Source organism: Rousettus aegyptiacus, unplaced genomic scaffold (genome assembly GCF_014176215.1).
Source record: "Rousettus aegyptiacus isolate mRouAeg1 unplaced genomic scaffold, mRouAeg1.p scaffold_m13_p_9, whole genome shotgun sequence".
Lineage (NCBI taxonomy): Eukaryota > Metazoa > Chordata > Mammalia > Chiroptera > Pteropodidae > Rousettus > Rousettus aegyptiacus.
The window spans coordinates 40458364-40479652 of NW_023416312.1; the positions used below are offsets into that span (position 1 = coordinate 40458364).

The following is a 21289-nucleotide window of genomic DNA, read 5'->3' on the forward strand; positions in this document are numbered from 1 at the left end:
CTCCCAAATGTTAACCACCACACACAGGTGTGGAACCAGCCCATTCCATGTCTTTGCCCCTCCTACCAGTCTCTAGGTGGCTTCTTCAGTATGTCCTTATTTGTAGGACATTTGTTCAGCTAGAGTTCAGGTGATTTCAATGATGATTGTCCTGTAGTTTAGTTGTAATTTTGATGTGGTCCTAAAAGGAGGCAAGTACAGCATTTGTCTACTCCATCATCTTGACTGAAATCCTATAGCAAACTCATTTATAATTGCCAAAATTTGGAAGCAACCAAGATATTCTTCAGTAGGTAAATGGATAAACAAACTGTGATACATCTTGACAATGGAACATTATTCAGTGATAAAGAGAAATGTTTTCAAGCCACAAAAACACATCGAGGAACTTTAAATGTATATTAATAAGTGAAAGTTAGTCAATGTAAGAGGCTACATAATGTATGATTTCAACTACAGGACATTATGGAAAAGGAAAACCTATCAAAGCAGTAAAAAAGATCAGTGATTGCCGGGGATTCATGGAGAGAAAGAGAGAGATCTATAAGTGGAGCAGACAAGATATCTAGGGAAAGGGAACCTATTCTTTATGTTACTTTAATTGTGGACACATGTAATCATGCATTTGTCAAAATCATAGAGTTGTATAGCATAAAGTGAGCCCTAATGAAGATTATAAATTTTTGTTAATAATAATGTATCAATATTTTTCATCACTTTTAACAAATATTCCACACTAATGCAAGACGTTCATATGAGGAAAAGTTGTGTGTGAGTGGGGGGTATATGAGAACTCTGTAGTTTCTGCTCAATTTTTCTGTAAAACTGAAATATCTCTAAATAGTAAAGTCTAATAATTTAAAAAATCTTGAAATGTAAAATTTTCAGGGGTATCTTTTATTATATGTATTTTTATAGAGGTTCTCTAAAGGATTTTAGTTTCAGACTGCCTCCTGAGACACTATATCAGTTATAACTTCAAATAAAAGCATTTATTACTTTATTAATGCACAGAAGACCATAAAGAAATTAAACTCCACAGTAGTCATTAAGCAAAGCAATGTGAGTAGGAATGCAATGAAGCCTCACCAACTTAAGCTAATTGCAGGATAGAGGTAGAAAGTATGAATGATAGAATATTTTTAAAGGAATGTAATTTACGATGTTCAAATATTTGTGGTAACTGAAATTAGACTGGGTATTGTATGTTTGTGGTCTTTGGGGTAATGGAATGGAGAAAAGACTTTTCTGTCTGTATCCTTTTGTTCATATAATTTTTCTAAGCCTGAAGTGTCCTCGTGTCTACCTTCTCTTTATTTTTTACTTTAAATATAGTTTTTATTATTCAATTACATATGATATATAATATTATATTAGTTTCAGGTGTACAACATAGTGATTAGATATTTATATAACTCAGGGAGTGATCACCCCGATAAATCTAGTACCCATCTGACACCATACATAGTTATTACAACATTATTGACTATATTCTTTATGCTATAATTTTCATTTCCGTGACTGTTTTGGTACTGCCATTTTGTACTTCTTAATCCCTTCTATTTTTTCACCCATCTTCCCACCCCTCTCCCATCTGACAACCATCAAAATATTCTCCCTATCCATGAGTTTGTTTCTGTTTTGTTTATTTTTTCTCCATATGGCATTTGTCTTTGTCTGACTTACTCTGTGAAGCACAATACCATTTAGGTCCATCCATATTGTTGCTGATGGCATGATTTCATTTTTTTTTATGACTGAGTAATGTTCCATCACATATATGTACCACTTATTCTCTATCCATTCATCCATTAAAAAACACCCAAGTTGCCTCCAGATCTTGAATATTGTAAATAATGTTACAATGAACATATAAATACACATATCCCTTTAAAGTAGTGTTTTGGGTTTCTTTGAATAAATGCCCAGAAGTGGGATTGCTAGGTCCTTCTTTGTCTCTTGTTATAGCCTTTGTTTCACATCTGTTTTGTCTGGTATAAGTACCATTAACCCAGATTTTTTTTCACTTACATTTTCATGAAATATCTTTTTACATCCCTTTACTTTCAGTTTATGTGTGTCTTCTGATCTGAAGTGAATCTCTTGCAGGCAACTCATGTAAAAGTCTTGTTTTCTGACCTATTCAGACACCTCATGTCTTTTAACTGGGGTTCTTAATTCATTTACATTTAAAGTAGTTGTGATAGTAGTTATTTTATTTTATTATTCATATTCTTTTATATTTTCTTCTTTGGGAATCTCTGTGCTTCCTGGGCTTGTATATCTATTTCCTTCACTAGCTTAGGGAAGTTTTCAGTCATTATTTCTTGAAATAGGTTTTCAATTTCTTGCTCTCCCTTCTCCTTCTTGTATCCCTATGATGAAAATGTTGATATTCTTGATGTTTTCCCAGAGGTCTCTCAAACTATCCTCATATTTTTGCATTATTTTTTCTTGTTGCTATTCTGATTAGGTGTTTTCTGCTACCTTATCTTTCAAATCACTGATTCGGTCCTCTGCTTCATCTAATCTACTGTTGTTTTTCTGTAATGTATTCTTTCAGTTATTGTATTCTTAATTTCTGATTGGTTCTTTTTTATATTTTCTATCTCAATTTATATGTTTCCTATCTTCTTGTTGAGGTTCTCACTGAGATCATTGAGCATCCTTATAAGCAGTGTTTTAAACACTACATCTGGTAGATTGCTTATCTCCATCTTGTTGAGTCCTTTTTCTGGAGCTATGTTCTGTTCTTTCACGTGGGACATGTTTTTTGTTTCCTCGTTTTGGCTGACTCTCTGCATTTGTTTCTATGTATTAGGTAGAGATGCTGTTTCCTAGTCTCTGTATAGTGGTCTTATGTAGTGGGTGTCTTGTGAGGCTCAGTGGCAGAGTCTCCTTGGTCACCCATGCCAGGTGCTCCAGGAGTGTCCAACCTTATGAACTGACTTGGCACCTGACCTGGTGGTCCTTTCCATTGAAACAAAAGAAGACTGTATTTTTTTTTAAAAAGTCTGTAGGTTTCAGTATCTTACCTATTTTTCTATTCTGAAAGGCTTCAATATATCTGCTAATTAATGCAAAGTTAGTAATTTAATATCTTTACTTCCCTGTGTTTATATAGGATATGAGCAGTACCAAAACTGTTAGTCTGACCCTAAGTCACAGGCATAGTTAAAAATCTTTGGTTACATTTGAACTATTTCTAAGGAAACTAGCATAGTGTTGAGTCTCTCTTTGGCACTTGGAGTGAATTCATCCAGTACTTTGATATTGTTGGCAGAAAGAAAAAATGATTTGGGTTTGGAGTATGAAGATTGGAAGCATCTGGCTATTCTTATTCAAGTGTGTAAATTCCTAGCTGGAAGTTAGCTATATTTCAGTTGCTCTCTTTTCAAACAGATACAAATGAAATGCATTCTTCCCTAGGTAGTTCTGAATGCACTTTTTCAGCTGCATATTTATTTCTCCCCTAGTGGCAAAGACATCAGCAACTCAAAGAAGGCTTTTTTTTTAAAGGACTTTTGGGGTTAGGTTGTGTGGCTATAAACTGGCTGTTTGGAGAACACTCTGGAAAAACTTTCATTTTCTCCCTTTTGCCTTACAAATATTAGAGCAAGGGAAACTAGAATGTTTGAAGGAAGGAGTGAGGTGAAGGCAAAAGGGGATGGTACTGGGCAAGATTCAGTACTTTCTTGTTTATAGTATTTTTAAAAAAATTTATTTTTTTGTGGTGACATTGATTAATGAAATCCAATAAGTTTCTTTATGCGTGTGTACTCTTTATTCTAAAATAACACCTTGATATGGACCTATTTGTAAATAGATGAAATAGCACATGTTTTCAGTGAAAATTAAAAAAAGGGACACTACTGCTTTGCTTAGAAAAAAGGTCAAGAAGAGTTTTTGTGAACCCTAGTAATATTAATTTTAGATTAAGCAGATATGCACCCTACTCTTTTGGAGTTTACAGTTGGGAGAGACTGATAAATTATTACACGAATAAAAAATTACACAACAGCATGTAAAATTATACCTGTGATCAATGCATTGAGGAAAAGGTCCATGATGCTGTAAGAACATAAAATAAATGGGTATGACCTAAACCAGAACTTAAGGATGGGTTCTCTAAGGCATGTTTATTATGATAATTTCTGAAGGAAGAATAAGAATTAACTTGGTGAAGGGGAGGTTAAGGAGGATTAGAGAGTTTCAGCCAGGGGGAATAGCATATGGGAACGTCCATGATGTGAGGGATCATATCTCATTTTATGAAACTGAAAGTAGGTCAGTATGGCTGAAGCTCAGATAGAGGGAAAGTGATGCTAAAAGGACATATGACCTAGCGATATGGTAAAAGACCCACGAGGCATTTGTGAGATTAATCAAAAAGGTACTAAATTAATTAAGGGAGAAATTAAAGCAAATGATTTGGAAAACTAAAAGATATTAATTCAAAGAGGAGAAAGACAGTGAGCTGGTCATACAGACAGATATACAGTGATCACAACTACAGGTTGACTTCAATCACTGTAGTGCATTGAGTTACTACAGCTGAACTCCCCCCCCCCCAAATTTCTCCTTACCCTTCTTTTCTCTTCACAATCTAGCTTTCTTCTCACCTTGTCTCAGTGCACCAAGGGCCAGTTCTGCCCCAGAGTGAGTAAATGACATAGCCAATGTCAGGAACTGACAGAAATAGACATATCAGAGATAAATGAAGAGGGGACAGAAAGAACAGAAACTGGTGTGGAGAAGAGAGAAAGCAACAGAGAAAGTGCTTTTCAGAATCAGTCACAAGTAATAAGGCTAGTATTAGCTTCACCCTCACTTGTTTACTGGCCTTGACTGTTAGTAAGAACAACCATGATATAGCTAAAGAAAGAGGGAGAATAAACAAATGTGAAGCATGCTTATATGCAAGGCAGCTTAATTAGGCAGACTTAATTTTTGAGTTAAGCAGAGGATCTTCCATTTCTCCAGGGTTATGTCTCTGCCCGGAGAAAGAAAGCACCTTCTCTCTGGCCTAAGAGTTTCATCCTAGGGAAGGAAGAGGGGTTACTGTTGGTGGTAGTGTCGAAAGTGGGTGGAGGTAGAGCAGAGGAAGATTAGGGGTAGGGGCTGGCAGAGCAAAAAGGCTAGCAATAAAGTTACAGATGGATGAGTAAATTTCTGCAACAAATTCAGATCAGAGGAAGGGAGGCAAGGAGAGGAAAAAATAGGGAGGAAAAAAAAGAAGTGTGGGTGACCAAGGCAGTCCACCTATAGGAAAAGAACATGCCCTGGGGGGAGGAGTTATATAGTTGAAGATAACTCTCCATTGTAAATGATTGCATCTATACTATTTATTTGGTTTTTAGCAAACCTCTGAAAATTTTATGGTAATTAGACTTCCTGCCAGGAAGTTATTTAAGAGAAGTGCCGACCTTTCCTTTGCCACAGAGTACTCCCTAGTCCATGGAAGGTGGGTATTAGAGCTCTGGAGACCGCCCCCGCCACATTTCCATCTGAGGGCACTTCACTGGCTAATGTAAGTGAGTATAGCATTGAATTTTATTTTTTGTGGTGGTAGGAAGTTTAATTCTACATAGTATAGGAATATATTTATGGTAGCATTCATTTTTGTCTTTCCCTGAACCCTTATTATTATTATCAATAGTCTTGTAATTATTTTATTTTAAACAAGTTAGAACAAACATGGGCTACTCATAATTGAAACACTCCTCCCAGTTTAGCGTTTTGTCTCCTCCTCCTCATTAGAACTGTAGTTGTTGCGGGGCGGGGGTGGGGGTGGGGGTGGGGGGGTGGAGGGGGTGGGGGGTGGGGGGGAGTAGCAGTCCTGCAGCAACGACAGACACACAGGCTTTCTTTGTGGATTAATTGGTTAGGAAAGAAACTTTTTTTATATTGTCAAGAGGCATTTAAGCTGCTAATTCTTGATTGTGAAAACTACTTTTCCTGGGCAATGCTCTTTAAGGAAAAACTTCAGTCTAGTGATTGGTGACTAAGGGAACGATGGAATACAGGGAATTGGGCGGGATCTTGGCTCCTAATAATGCTTCCTTATCCAATGAAAAGCATTTCCTATTGAGACCCCCAAGAGTTCCCCCGGCCCTCAGCTCCAGCCCGGACTTTGGGCCTTTTCTTGCGTCCTGTTTGTTAAAGGCATGCTGGCTACAGCATTCAAGAGGGCCATTCCTTAACAAAGGGAAAGAGATAAATATAAATAAGCTCACATTTTGAGAATGAGCCGTTTGCTGTAAGAAGTTGTGGCAGCCCAGAGTCTGCAACTTGGGGCTGGGCTAACCTTTCCCTGTAAAAAAAAAAAGGATTAAAATATGCACTTTTAAAAGTGCGAGTTGCCCGTTCACATGTTTATTAGCTAATTTTCTACAGGCATGAGCACACTTTCTCATCTAGCACACACTCTTTCTTGGGGTAAGTCTCTTTGAGAAAGATTCGATTTGGGCGTTTGGGGGTGGGGGTGGGGGCGGCGGCGTAACAAACCAGTAGAAACGCCTTGAGTGTTTGGAGAAAGAAGTTAGACTTCAACTATGAAATGCTGAACAGATTGTCGTGCTGAATGGTAAAAAAAAAAGCAAGAATTTCTATTGTTTTGGCAATAATATTGTTTCAGTGGAAGAGGTACAGAACTTTCAGGCTGTTGTTTAATTTAAACACAGTTGTCCTAAGGAGCTCACTTAAAATCACAGAGTTGAACAGTTTAGAAATTCTTTCGGCTCATTTTATATTTATTTGGTTTACAATTGATTGTAAGCTAATGTGGTTTCTATTATGCTGAGGTTTCTTCTAGGAAAACTATATGTGGCATGCCTTTGATGTCTAATTGGTTTATGGAGAATGTGACATTTGCTATATTGAATAATTCATGAACTTGATTATAAAGAAACATTTAAATGAAAAACTAATTCTGGCATAAATTGAATTTGCTATTATATGTGAAATTGCTGTTTTTCATACAAATGCAATAATGTGATATATTTAAAATTCTCTTCTTGTATGTCCTGAATATTTTTAAGATTTTTAGCAACAAGGTCTTGTTGAATTGATAAATATTGTAGTTTAATTACTTTGTTTTAGAAAATACAGTAATGCAATTCATCATTATTCCACATGGACAAGACCAGCCAAATCCAAAGTTTAGAACATTTCAGAGCTTGTTGTGGTTATTCATTTTGCTACCTTACCAAATGATACCATCTTTCTTTTTTCCTTCACTACCTACCATGAAGACAAAAATAAAAACCTAAGCTCCAAATTATCCAGTGGCTTTGAAACATGTTTATTTTTCAGAACAAAATTCCAAACAATATATACCATCAGCAGAGATTTTAAATCCTCTTTCCTTGTCACAGATGAAAGGTTTACACCTGTACTAAAAAAGATGAGTTCAGCTGATAAACTTGGTGTCTACACTCTAAAGCACGTCCTGCCAATCAGAGATGTGAATGAAAGCCCTATTGGAACAATCTCACCAGTCTTTCAGAATATGTACTCTTTGTAAGTTAAAGAGAGTACTGGGAAGATGCCACACAGCAATACTCAGGCCGAGCTTAGCTAAAACTTCATCTAATTCAATTCTTTTTGAGAGAAAATGCAGTGAGAATTGTTTCCCTTAAAGTGGTATGGTCAGGGCCTAATTGTGTTGTTGCCTTTTTTCTTATGCTCATCATGTATTAGTTTGCTTTTTGCCTTCTTAAGGGGGAGGAAAAAAACCTATAATATATTTGTGAATGTTAGTACTGAAAATTGGGAGCGTAATAAGAGGTCACCTACCATTGGGAATCCAGTCTCACTTTTAATAGATAAGTAATTGATTATGAGAACAATGCATAGGATAGTAGTCTACTGATTCTATATGGTTATATTCTGAAGTACTTTGATAACTTTATATTTTGAGGAGAGGGATGAATGGGGAACAGGTAGCAAAGATCAGGATTAAGACCTAGACAATTAGAGCTGATATATCTGCTGATACAGGCATACGGATAGAGAATGAGAAAAAATGAAGGCATTAGTAAGACTTTAGAGTATAAATTGTTTCTTAATCTGTGGTTATTAGCTTCTGGCACTAATTAATAATATTTATTTCAGATATTAAAATAGCTCTATACTATGTATGCCTGACTAAATAGACTTGTGGTAATCATTTTGCAGTATATATGCAAATGTTGAATCACTGTTTTGTATACGTGAAACTAATATAATGTTGTATGTCAATTATACCTCAATTAAAAAATAAAATAAATCTAGCAATAATTTCATTGAATCTAATAAAATTTAATACCCTTCACTTCATACTTTGAGGGCTTAAAATGTTTTTTTGTTACCGTGAGAAAAGGGAGCAGGTGAAAACAACTGACAGGAGGAAACATTCAATGAGGCCATGCCATAAGGCCAGTTGAAGGCTGCTGTCAATTAAAGTCAAAGGTGTAAGGATACATGAAACCGAAGTCCAGAAAGAGATTGTGATTTACTCTCACACTGTTAGCTAGTGATGGGGTTGGATGTAGCTATATTGAATTAATACCAAATATGAAACCTTCTGGGTATTCGAACTTCCAAGTTTTCTTAGACTTCAAATAAAAAGTTTTCATTATAATCTGTATCGGTTGTGAAAGCCATAAAAGAAAGAAATGTTAATGTTTCTGTCTTTCCTTAAGATAAACTAGTAAAACAATATTAATTTTCATTCTAGGAATACTGCTCTCTGGAGGAGTGTGAAACTCAATTCTCCTTAATATTAAGGTGATCTCAAATATATTTTAAATTGTCTAATTTTATTATTTTTAATTTAGTTCTCTTAGATTGGAAAAAAATATTTCAGGAGAGATGGAGTACTATTTAGTAGTCTGCTTCATTTAGGTCTCCTTTGTTCAGAAAAGATGAGGTGTAACAATAGTATAAGTTTGGCACTAGTAGATGACTCTACTTTACAGGCAATAAATGAGTAGGGTTCAAATGCAGGTACTACTTGTAAAAATTTCATTGCAACATATTTTTGTTTCTATACAAATATTGTGCAGAGTTGTGATTTGGAGATGTTATACACATGCTATATTGGGTAGGCCTAGGACATCATAGTAGAAGCAGCGGTGATTGTCAGTGTGCTAATACCCAGTAATTGAAGACTCGCTCATATTGCTATAGTTAAGGGGAGAAATAAATCCAACTGGGCTTGAGGTTCGGGTGAGAGACAAGGCAGTGAGGTCTGTACCTGCTATTCCAGTCTTCTTTCCCCTTTCCCTATCAAGGGCCTTATCAGGGGCTGTTATCAGGGGAAAAGAAAAGGAAAAAAAAAAGAAAGAACAAAGAACCAATATAACTTCAGGCCAAAAACTGAAATATCCTTTGTTCAGTTATTTTTAATGTAATGTATTACCTTATGGAAGTGTAAGAAGTATTTTTATGCCTTTTGTCATTAGTTATCTTTAAATGGTTATAGGTTACACAGACTCATGGACTTTATGCTTATCAATATAACTAAGAAAACATGGCACAGCAGTGACAGGTTTGGAAAATAATTTTTTTCTGCAATTCTGTAATAATGAAATCCAAATCATTTAGATATCATTTTAAAATATGTTGGCTCTCATTTATCCTGATTTATATCATTAGTCTCATGATCTTGACATACGTTTTATTGAAAATCTCTCTCCTTGGCCCACTGTTATGACTAATTCTATTTCACAGCATTTATTGGAGGAAATCCCTAACCACAGTACCTCCAGAAAGTTCATTGATTACCAAAGTCTCGGATAAAATTGATGCCAGAATTTGTTTTGAACTAATGTAGTGAATACCACTCTCCTGGTAAAAGCTTTCTCTAAAATTCTTAATTTTATTCTTCAACTTTTTTTTGTAATTAGTACTTCCAATTTATCACATATTATATAAGTTAAAAAATCCAGAATGAATGGAGGATTTGTAATTGCTTATTGTAATCCAGGCAATTTTGGTATAGATGAATATTGATTCTTTGGTTTAAGCCCTCTTTTACACTTGTATATACCTTTAGAGATGGGAGACATGTTTTTTATTCATATTATCAGGATCAGTATTCAAGAATATCAAATGCACTGGTATGCAAATTTATAACTAATTTGCCTGTTCAAATATGTGGAATAAAACAATTCCTAGTTGGCATGTATGAGCCTCACAGAATTTAGAAATGAGCTCTTTTAGGAACACCCAAAATTTTGCTCAAAAGATCTGAGACTTCTGCTAAGATGATATATTGTCTCAAGTCTCAAGACAATTTCATAATATGAGGTTGAGCAACTTCTCTGCAGTTGTTTTATGATATAACTAAATGCTAGGGAAAATAACTTCTACTTTAGTAGGGTTGATGCAATCTTTGGTCCCCTCATGTTGAGAATGAAGCCACACTATTTTCTAAAGATTAGACTGTGTCATCAGGTGAAGGGTTAGTGAGAGACTGGAGTATTTTTTTGTATGTTAACAAGCAAGTTAATCACTAAGAATAGGATCTGCTCAGATTAGGGCCTGTGTCAGCTTCCTGCCTTTTTTCTCAAATAAAGTGGGAGGATAAAACAGCCATAATAATCTCAGTGTAAACCAAATTCAATGTAGAAAAACATTTTTAAAAAGATATTTCTTGCATCAAAAATACACAGAGTGTATTGTTATAGGGCCAAAAGTCTAACTCCGCTTTCTCTAGGAGACTTAAAGACCCCAAACATGGTATATTTCATTAAAATTAGAATTTTTAAAAAAAGAAAAAATTGTGAACACTAGTAAGAACTGTCCAAATTGGCTCCATATGTGTAGGTCAAAGTTAAAATTTCATTGAGGGTCAGATTTCTCTTTGGTCAAACTCCAGGTGACCTGCTTCCTGTCCATTCTCAATGAAAGTACATCCATCCAGTCCTCTGACCCCTCTAGGTGATTAATTGTTGGAATAATTGGCTGCAAAGATCTTCACAAGGCAATAGTCTAATGCTACTTGTGGTAGAAGACATAATTAACTATGTTAGCTTATTTTTTTTTTCTTCATATCATTTGAAGCTCAAGAGTTGGCCCTTTGCCTTCACTGAGTGCACAATATGTTAGCCATTTAGGAAAATCTAGTGGTTAAAAAACTCTTTTTTTTAATCAAAAGAAAGGAAGCCAGTCAGAAAAGAGACCTTATTTCTTGAATATTGTTGATTTCTCCTTCAGAATAAGCTTAAGAGCCAAATACCTCTTTAATTTTTTTTTACCACAGCTCAGTGGGAGATATTCTTTTGGAGGCACCTCCTGGATTGTCCTGTTATGAGAAAATTGTGTAGTTAATGTTGAAACTCAAGAGGGGCTCTCTGATCTATAAGGTATACATGGTGTTAAGAGAAGGATATGTTGCTAATATGAAGTTCAGCATATCAAGAAAGACAGAGTCATAGGTGTCCAGTTTTCTTGGGAGGGAGAAGTAAAATGTTTCTATAATGTTTCTTTGTGGTTAGGTAGAACTGAATACTGGCAAGCTCATAAAGCTCTTCACAAGCCCTGTTGAATCTTCCTAGTCTTAGCTGTGAGGCTCAGAGGTATGTTTATACAGGGAAGAGAAACAGTATAGCCAAGTTACAGAGTGAACCAGTGTCTGAGTCAGAAATAGAACTCCTTGCTTCCAATGCTGTGTTAAGTCTCAGCACCACACCCTCACTGCTAGACAGCAAAGGAGCCATGTGTTCAAGCAAGGGAAAGCAATGAATAGGGCTTTAGTGGAAGTCTTCCCATGACCTCTCTTCAGTATTGAGAATGTAATGCTTTCTTATCTGTGGCCCTTTCTCTCCTACAGGATTTGGTTACTCAAAGAAGCAGAGCAGACTGCCTGCTGTGGGTATAGTGTATATGTTCTGAGAGACATAAAACTGAATGGAAAACTAAGGTGACAGAGCTCACCTCTTTGAAACACTCCATCTTGAGCAGTACAAAATAATACATGGCCAGTGAGCTAGAAGCATGCTGTGTAAATGGGTCACCAGTGGAACAGACTGGAGGGACTCTGGGCAGGGGTGAAAAGGCTTCTATTATGAAAGCATTTTCCAAGTAAAATAAACTTACTGGCAGTACTTATTGTAGAATGCAAGTGCAAGCAGATCATAATGAATGAGTTTTGGCTTTAATGTTAGGGGTTTTGCAGTCCAATAATTTATTCAGGTTGTGTGATTATGTTAGAGGGATATATTTTACTACCTTGATTTCTTTCAACAATGAAGAAAAAAGAGGCCTCCAGACTAGTGAGTAGTGAGTAGGGGTGTCAACAATAATATATAAAGTGGTTTAAGCAGTAAGAAGTTTGTTATTCTCTTTTTCTGTCTGCTATCTCATTGGTGAAAATTTACAGAAACTTAGGTCTACAGTTTTCAAAGAGAGGTTTGAAATTCACTGACTGAAATTTTTCAGATTCTTCCTGGTTTTTATTTTCTGATCAGCTTCAGGGACTTTAAACATAGAATTACATACTGTTCTTTCTGAGAAAAATGAAAGAAATGAGGCAAAGCAAGATAGAATAGGAGTAATTGTGAACTAGAAATACTTCCTAAAGCCCTGAATACAAATTAGATGGCAGCACTGACTTCTCCCCAGCAACATTCTCTTTTTCAGCTTTTCTTCTCTTTCTCTTGATTCTCTACTTTTTCTTTCTCTGCTACTTTCTTTTCTATCTCCTCTTCTGCTCTGCCCGTCTCTTTTTATTTCTTCTTCATCTGTTTGTTTTTTCCCTCTGGACCGTACTTGGTCTAGATTCCTACTATACTCTGTTTTTATATATCAAGGTTACTTGTGGCACAAGTTGAGCTGGCTTATGGCACAAAATGGTCAAGAAAGAATATAATATTAGTGCAGTGTTAGGCTCAGAAGAAGCACTCCATAAAGATTTGTTGAATGAGAATTAAAGAATAGCAAGTTTCCAATTTTGACTTGAAAGCTTCAGCTATTAAAAATAATAATCTTTTGCTTTGTACTCTGTATTCTTTAGAGAAATTTCTCTCTCTCTCTCCTCCTCCTCCCTCCCCCCTCCCTCCCTCTCTCTAGGCACTACAATGAGGTGAATTATTTTTTCCTAAACCATTCTTTTTTCTCAAACTGAACACTGGTCGAAGCAACTTCAGGCATCTATAACACTGGTGGGTTCCCCTATCCACTTCCTTATTTGTTATATACAGAGGTGCTTTGACCTATTTCTTGAGAGTTGGAAGGAAAGAATGATGTAAGGAGGAATCATTTAAGAGAAATGCCTTTCACAGTCATGCAAAAACAGTTATGTAAATACAGTGATGTAAAAACCCTTTATTGGTTATATCAGAAGATAAAGACCACTTTTATTCCATATCACCCTCATTGAAAATAATTTATTCAGCAGCTACTTGTTCATAGTATATTATAGAGCATTTGAAAGAAAGTCCTTGTCTAATGGCAGCTGTTGATCTAGGAGAAGGTTACTATGATTTCTGTATGCACCTTTGAACAATACTGGCCCAGATACCCAACAGAAATGATTACATCAATGACTGTCACTTGTACAATTAATGGCATGAATGGACATATAACTGGCCAAGTCAGAAGTGTACAGTGAATGAAGCGGAGGGATGGCTGTTTATATCAAATCTATCTTTCACATTTCACTTGCATTTACTAGAAAAGGCTTTATTGACTAAGGCTATTTTAGGAACTGAAGGCATGAAAGTAAGTGAAGGAATGGGCAGTGGGAGAGGGAGAAGTAAGGCATCTTAGGTTTAGGGTCTATCATGAGAGAAGCTTGGAAAGGGGACCACAATCTGCAGGAGGGAAATTGCTGATATCATTTGAATTATCTTTCTAGAAAGGCAGTGTAATAAAGTGAAAAACTTTTAGCCAGAAACTTTAACTGAGGGATTTCTGCTTTTTGAACTCTTTTTTTTTTTTTAGAAAAAAAGGTGAATCAACAGTTTACTTCAGGAGTTTAGTCATAACTCTTTAAAGAACATGTCTTGGAGGTCCCATATCCACTACAGTCTTGTGCAATAGAACTAATAGTCAGACAATGAAGTTTAGCAGTATTGGAGAGTAGACAATACAATTCAGAGTAGCTTAACAATCCTTTGATTAGGAATAAAATCTGAATTCTGGTTCTGACTATACCAATTATACATTCTTCCAATTCTGATATTATTATTATTCTAAATTACATAATCCTCAGTTTTTACTTCTGTCATATGGTGATAAATTTCTTTCTTGTCTACCTTATGGTGCACTTTTAGGAATCAAGTAAAACTTGCTTTTGAAAATTAAAAAGTGCCATACAAATTTCAAAGTATTAGCATTATTTTCACTATCAGAGCCTTTTCCTGTCCCTGACCTCCTTAGGCTCTCATATAACCAACACCTTATTCCTGCATTGCATTACTACATACAGTATTATACTTATTGTATTGAGTGTGATCTCTTCCACTCTTGCAACATACTCTCATAGTACCTTTTAAGGCGCTCAAGAGGTACTTTCAAACCAAGTTGAATGTGCATGTTATTTCCAATCTGGGTGGACAGAATATGTTTTATTCCGTGGAAATCATGGATGGAAGGCAGATTTAATGATTTGTTCCGTCTTGTCTCCCATAGGACGAAATAATTTCCTACCAATCCCTAGTCTCAGAGTGGTGAACCCTGCAGCCAGCAGGCCTCCTGAAAAAAATCCATGGGTGATAGAAGATTCACTGACTTCCAATTACAAGATTTAAATTCAAGCCTCAGACTCCAGTTGGGCAATGCTACTGCCAATAATACTTGCATTGTTGATGATTCCTTTAAGTATAATTTGAATGGTGCTGTCTACAGTGTTGTATTCATCCTGGGTCTGATAACCAACAGTGCCTCTCTGTTTGTCTTCTGCTTTCGCATGAAAATGAGAAGTGAGACTGCTATTTTCATCACTAATTTGGCTCTCTCTGATTTACTCTTTGTCTGTACTCTACCTTTCAAAATATTTTATAATTTCAACCGCCACTGGCCTTTTGGTGACACTCTCTGCAAGATCTCTGGAACTGCATTTCTCACCAACATCTATGGGAGCATGCTCTTCCTCACCTGTATTAGTGTGGATCGTTTCCTGGCCATTGTCTATCCCTTCCGATCTCGTACCATTAGGACCAGGAAGAATTCTGCCATTGTGTGTGCTGGAGTCTGGATCCTAGTCCTCAGTGGTGGTATTTCAGCTTCTTTGTTCTCAACCACTAATGTCAACAATGCGACCACCACTTGCTTTGAGGGCTTCTCCAAACGTGTCTGGAAGACTTATCTGTCTAAAATCACCATATTTATTGAAGTTGTTGGGTTCATCATTCCTCTGATATTGAATGTTTCTTGTTCTTCTGTGGTGCTAAGAACTCTTCGCAAGCCTGCTACACTATCTCAAATTGGGACCAATAAGAAAAAAGTATTGAAGATGATCACAGTGCATATGGCAGTCTTTGTGCTATGTTTTGTACCCTATAACTCCATTCTCTTCCTGTATGCCCTGGTGCGCTCCCAAGCCATTACCAATTGCTTTTTGGAAAGATTTGCTAAGATCATGTACCCAATCACCTTGTGCCTTGCAACTCTTAACTGTTGTTTTGACCCTTTCATCTATTACTTCACTCTTGAGTCCTTTCAGAAGTCTTTCTACATCAATACTCATATCAGGATGGAGACCCTATTTAAGACTGAAACTCCTCTGACAGCAAAACCTTCCCTTCCAGCTATTCAAGAGGAAGTTAGTGATCAAACAACACATAACGGTGGTGAGTTAATGCTAGAATCTACCTTCTAGGTACAAGAACTGTCTTTAGGTCCAGATATGGTTTCTTCTATTATTTTTTCTATGCTATGAATCAGAGAAAATATTTGAAGTTAATGATACTAAGAATAGATTAATGTACTGAATACAATCAGATACATTTATTTGAACATTTACTGTAATATGCTGTTTTGTTCAATAGTTATAGGTCAGATCTAATTACAAAATATCAAAAGTGAATACCAAACTCTTTTGCTGGGTTGAAATTTCATTGTATCACATCATATAAGTGGCCAGTGGCCTTGACTTTACTGATATGGAGATTACTTTCAGACTTTTAAAAAGTTACTTCTATTTCAATAATATTTTGAAATTAGGTTAGGCCTATAAATATAGAACGAATTCAGGGATTATTAAAAAAAACCCTTTGTGTTACTACTGATATATGCTAGTTTTTGTTTGAATTGTCATCAAGTTTATTTTAGCACAAGAACATATTTTACCCTAACATTATTAAGAAATGTATCAAAACAAAAAGAGTTGATAAATTTTTATATACATATCGAAAGCAGAAACATAAATTGCGTTTGCATGAATATAGGTAGAAAGAGACAGAAAATTAACTGGATTTACATATTTGCACTCACTGGCAGTATCAGTATTTTTAAAAAAATCCTTCCTGTTTTTACACTACATTAAGATTTTCATATAAAACTTCGAATCAAGAAAGCTGCTAAATATGTGCTAAAGACAGATGTGCAATGGAAAATCACATAAAACTAGTGTCCATGAAAAAACCTAAGAAACACCAACATTTTTTCTTAATATATCCAATTTTCTTTTGAGAGAATGGTTTCTATAAAAATATTCTCTATATGCAAATTTGGAGCACACCACGGCCAGAAAGCTGCAGATTTTGTGTCTAGGTCAGTAACAAATTGAAAAATAAAAACAACAAAATAATAAAAAAATAAAGCAAAGCCAACAGAAAAAAAAACTTTCCTAAAACTTGCATTAATCATTTTTTTAAGGCAGAGATCTCTAACTTTAAGTTACTTATTCTGTCTTATTAAGTTTTGGTGCAGTGTAGCCAGAGCTGCCCAAGTTGGGAGCATATTGAAAAAAATACATAAACCAAATCAAACCAATGCAGACAAAAAAACAACTCCCCCCCAAATTAAAAGAAAAAAACAATTAAAACATAGTTCTAACACTTGCATTAATGCTTTATTTTTGAAGATCTTTAAATTTAAAAATACTATATCATTCATATGAAATTTCGGAGTATAATATAGGTAGAAATCTGCTGAATTTGTGTCTAGGTCAGGACCGAACTGGATAAACAAGCAAACAAACATAAAACAACCCCCTAAAAAAACAGAGAAAAAAAGGACAAAAATTTTAGAATTCGTATTTTTTAAAGCATTTTAAAAATTGCAAAATGGTATAAATTTAATGTGATGCTTTGATCAAAATGCAGCTAGGAGGCTGCAATGCTGCCACCCAGTTCAGGGGCAATTAAAATCAGTATTTAAAAGTATACAAAAGAAGACGAAATGCTTTTAATAACTCACTTTTATAACTCATTTAAATAACAAAAAATTCTTAAAAACTCATTTTTTAGATAAGTATAGATTTTAGAATATTAAGACTTGTAAATAAAAGTTATGGGTACAATGTAGCTTGAAAGCTCACCTATTGTGCTCATGTCAGAAGAAGTGGAAGTAAATACCCTCATATATACACCACACACACACAATTAAAACACTGCAGGACAACCAAAATATTCTTAAAATGTACATTAATCAATTTTAAAAATATCTGAATGGTATGGCAACTTAAAAGTGCTAAGACTTTTAAAGTAAAACTTCCAGTAACTGCTTCCTGTAAGCTGCTGAACTTGTGCCAAGGAGTAAAAAAAAAATTGTAAACCATTGAACAACAACAAAAAAAAGTAAAAAAAAATTAAAGCAATAAGCAAAGTCTTAAAACTGTAATTAACTTTTTATTTTTTCTGATGATATGTAGATTTAACGTTCTAAGATTTTTAAGTAAAAATCCATGAGCATAATGTAACTTTAAAACTGCTCAATCTGTGCCTGGGTTAGAAACTAATTGGAAAAAATGCTAAAACAATAGAATAATAATAAAAAAAAATTATTTCTCAAAAACTACATTACTTTTTCTACATTACCTGACATCCTAAAAATAATCATGTATTATGTTGTTTTGTGAAAACAGGTCATAGATAGGATTTATGAGACATTAGGTTCAGTTAGATGAAATTAGGTTAAGTTAGGTTAAATTCAGTTGTTAGGTTATATTTTAAGATCAAATTGCTAATTAAAGTATGGATAATCTTTTTGTTTCTTTTGGTATCCTTTTTTCCCCATTTCTTGTAAGTTTAAACTATATGTGAACTTTTGTTTGTGCCCTTGGCTATCAAAATTATGAAATTTTAAGGTGATGACACTAAAACATTTAATGAGATGCATTAACTAAGCTGACATAAAATTTATCAACAAACCAGATTCCTTTTGTGTAGTTCTCATATTTAGTTTTGTTTAGTTTTCCATATTTCAATTTATTTTAATTAATTTCAATTTTATAGTTACTATAATTTGCTAATAATAAAAACTTTCGTCATATGAACAATGTAACCAATAAAATTTAATGTATAACTGAATGTAAAATTGACTTTTATTTTACACTTAAAAGCCAAAGCAATCATTCAGCTATAATTGCAACTTGGATTTAAAATGCTTATTAAATGTAATAAAATATATCTGGATTATCTAGCAGTTATACTTTGGTCAGCTATTTATTCAACTTTGCCTTTATTTGTGAGCACCCAGAAGCATTTTTTCTTTATCTTTCCTCTATCCTTAAAGAAAGCACTTATTACAGTATATTTTATTTCCAATCAATTCTTCTACTTTGTTTTTGAGACTGTCTGAAGATAAATGCAGATTGCAAATGGTAAACCCCTCAGTGACTTCTCAGGGATCAAGCTGAAAGATTAACTACTTCCTTCTATGATTTGTCCAAATTGGCTTTGATTTACTTGGGGTTTCTTGCCAAGCTGACTCAAACTTGATTTCTTGGATTTGATGAAACACCCTAAGATAACCAGGAAGCCTGGGGAAAGTCAGGGCAAACAGACCATCTGACAACAGTGAGATGATTTTCAAGCTAAGTGGATGACTGATCAATAACTACAGCAGGTGTTGATCTCAGAATGGCAGCACAAGGAATTCCTGTTGCCTTATCATCCTCATACCTTCTCACTCTCAGGGAAAGCAATATCGGCATCTCATAAACCACATTGTGTATTTGTTCCCCATTAGATAACAGCAAACAGTGCCTCTTCTGAAGTCATGACCAGCATGATCAACCCTAGGCTATGTTTAAAATTATAGGAACTTCTTCATTTGTGACCTTCTAGGCCAGGTTCTCAAAAAAAATGGGGACAGATGTTGTTTCACACCCCTATTAACCTTCTTCCACCTCTATCTCTACCACCAGGCTCCTGCACCTTATATTTGCTATTGTTTCCCAAACTTTCTACCTGTCTTTCATGTGGCCCTTTCCAACATCTACAGAAATACTGCTTCTTGTGGATCAAAAACAATATATAAGCCTCTGTCAAGACAGTGACAGGTTGAATAGATTTACACTGAGATATGAATGATTGATCACTCCACCCATCACTTTTAATCCCCTCTTTGTTGTTTACATCTTAGAAAATGAGCCTAGTTAGTTTGTATAATTGAAACAGGGTTGGGATGGGGAGAGATGACTCTCCCAGTATATGGTGTATCATCTCTTGAGCCTCAGCCTCTCTCACCTCATGGTAGGGCCTCTGCACTGCAACTCTCTTGTCCCCCTCTCTTAACATTACCCTGTGTATCATTGAGTTCAAAATATACACTCCCTTTCTGCAGATAGTCCCTTTCTAAAACTCTCTGTGGTGACTGGGAACCTGTGTTCCCATTTCAGATAGGCTTGGATTCTTTCACCCAAATATCTCCTAATCCTGGTGGACTTGATGAAATGGTTCTTAAAATATGGAGTAGTTTGTTACAACAAATAAACCAAAGCAGAGACTACTGAGTAAAAATTTCCTCTGTATCCATATTTTTAAAGAACTATGTACTTCTCACTGCTTTGCTTCTTTCCTCATCTGAGTGTGAATGAAGCTCTCTTCTACTAAACATCCAGAGAGGTACAGAATCCAGAAGCATAGAGGAATAGAGTCAATGTGAAGCCTAAAATGTGACAGTAAGGAAAGCCAGACAGGCTCTAAGATCAGGGTGACTTGTGTGGCCCTGGTAGCTAGCTTTCATTACTACTTATCATGAAAGAGCTCCAAACATATAAATTAGATTGTTACAAAGATCTCTCACCACTCCCATTGCTAGTCCAGGGCAAACTGCTCGACTTATTACCTTTCACACTCAAGTTTATGGAATCAAGGCCAAAACTATGGGTCACATTCTTCAGTTGGGCTCCTGAGATTTCTGAACTAGCCTGAGTTCAAGGTAGTTTGAGGTTTTTCAAAAGCTGTTTGTGAGAATTTTTAGGGAGCCAGAATTTATTTATTTTCTTGAATTCAACAAATTTTTTGAACACAAACTATGTGCCAGATATTCTTCTAGGCACTAAGAATGCAGTGGTGACAACAGATAAAACGCTGTTTTGTTCTAAAGTCGGAGCAGGCAAAGCTAAAAATAAATGAATAAACAAGTTAAAAAGTAATATGACAGGTGATAACAAGTCCTATAGAGAAAAATGGATCAATGTAAAGGGGAACACATACCTAAAACCAAATCTCAGGATCGACAGCATGACTGGATTAAAACTTTGAAGATCAGAAGCATTGAAAAGAGGAGGATGCCTCTGTCTAAATACATAAAATTATGTTAATTAAGTTTATTCTATACTTATTAATGCATGTAATAAAGTGCAAGCAAGTTCTGATTTTAAAACATCACATTTCTAATGTTTATTTTTAAAGGCGTTATAAAGCCCTGAATTGTTCAACTTCTGTGCTTAGTCTGTCTATCTTTGGATATTTATATTCTTGTACAAGCCACAGAGACCTCAAAAGGCTACTGGAGACCCAGGCCTCGGCAATTTCCAGTCAGCAAAGTTGACCACGTCAAGGCCTCAACCTCCTCTTTCCTCAGGCTTCATCTTGCAGCAAGAGGCTCACTTGATTTCTCTCTGTCTGTCTCTGTCCCTGTCTCTCTCTCTCCACCCTTCCTTTCAGCAAACCATACTCTCAGAGAAGGATCTGAATGCTAACTCAGTGCTGTAATAAAGAGGTTTGGGATGGAAACCCAAATCTGATTTTCATACTCAGCTTTCTTACTTACTGTGTGAACTTGAGCAAGTAACTTCCTCTCTCTTTGACTGACTTCCCCCATTAGCAAAATGAATAGGTTGTTCTCAGTCATTTTTGAGGTTCCTGATAAATCTGAGGCTGGAACTTCAAACTCATTGATGTTAAGC

The 21289-nt window shown here is 35.4% G+C and overlaps 1 protein-coding gene across 5 annotated transcripts in view; it reads left to right on the top strand.

Moving 5' to 3' along the window:
• The window catches only part of LPAR4 (lysophosphatidic acid receptor 4), a 430666-nt gene extending 412352 nt beyond the window's left edge, over window positions 1–18314 (top strand). For 2 of the 5 annotated variants that reach the window (XM_036226969.1, XM_036226970.1), the window contains 2 exons: window positions 8720–8769; window positions 14620–18314. In XM_036226969.1, coding sequence (XP_036082862.1) covers window positions 14696–15808 — 1113 coding nt within the window. In that variant the 5' untranslated portion in view covers window positions 8720–8769; window positions 14620–14695 and the 3' untranslated portion in view covers window positions 15809–18314. Of the gene's footprint in view, window positions 1–5908; window positions 6439–6540; window positions 6587–8719; window positions 8770–14619 lie in introns of those variants that run through there. The other 3 variants (XM_016125222.2, XM_016125224.2, XM_016125225.2) reach the window with 3 other exon arrangements.
• Window positions 18315–21289: the final 2975 nt, after the last annotated feature.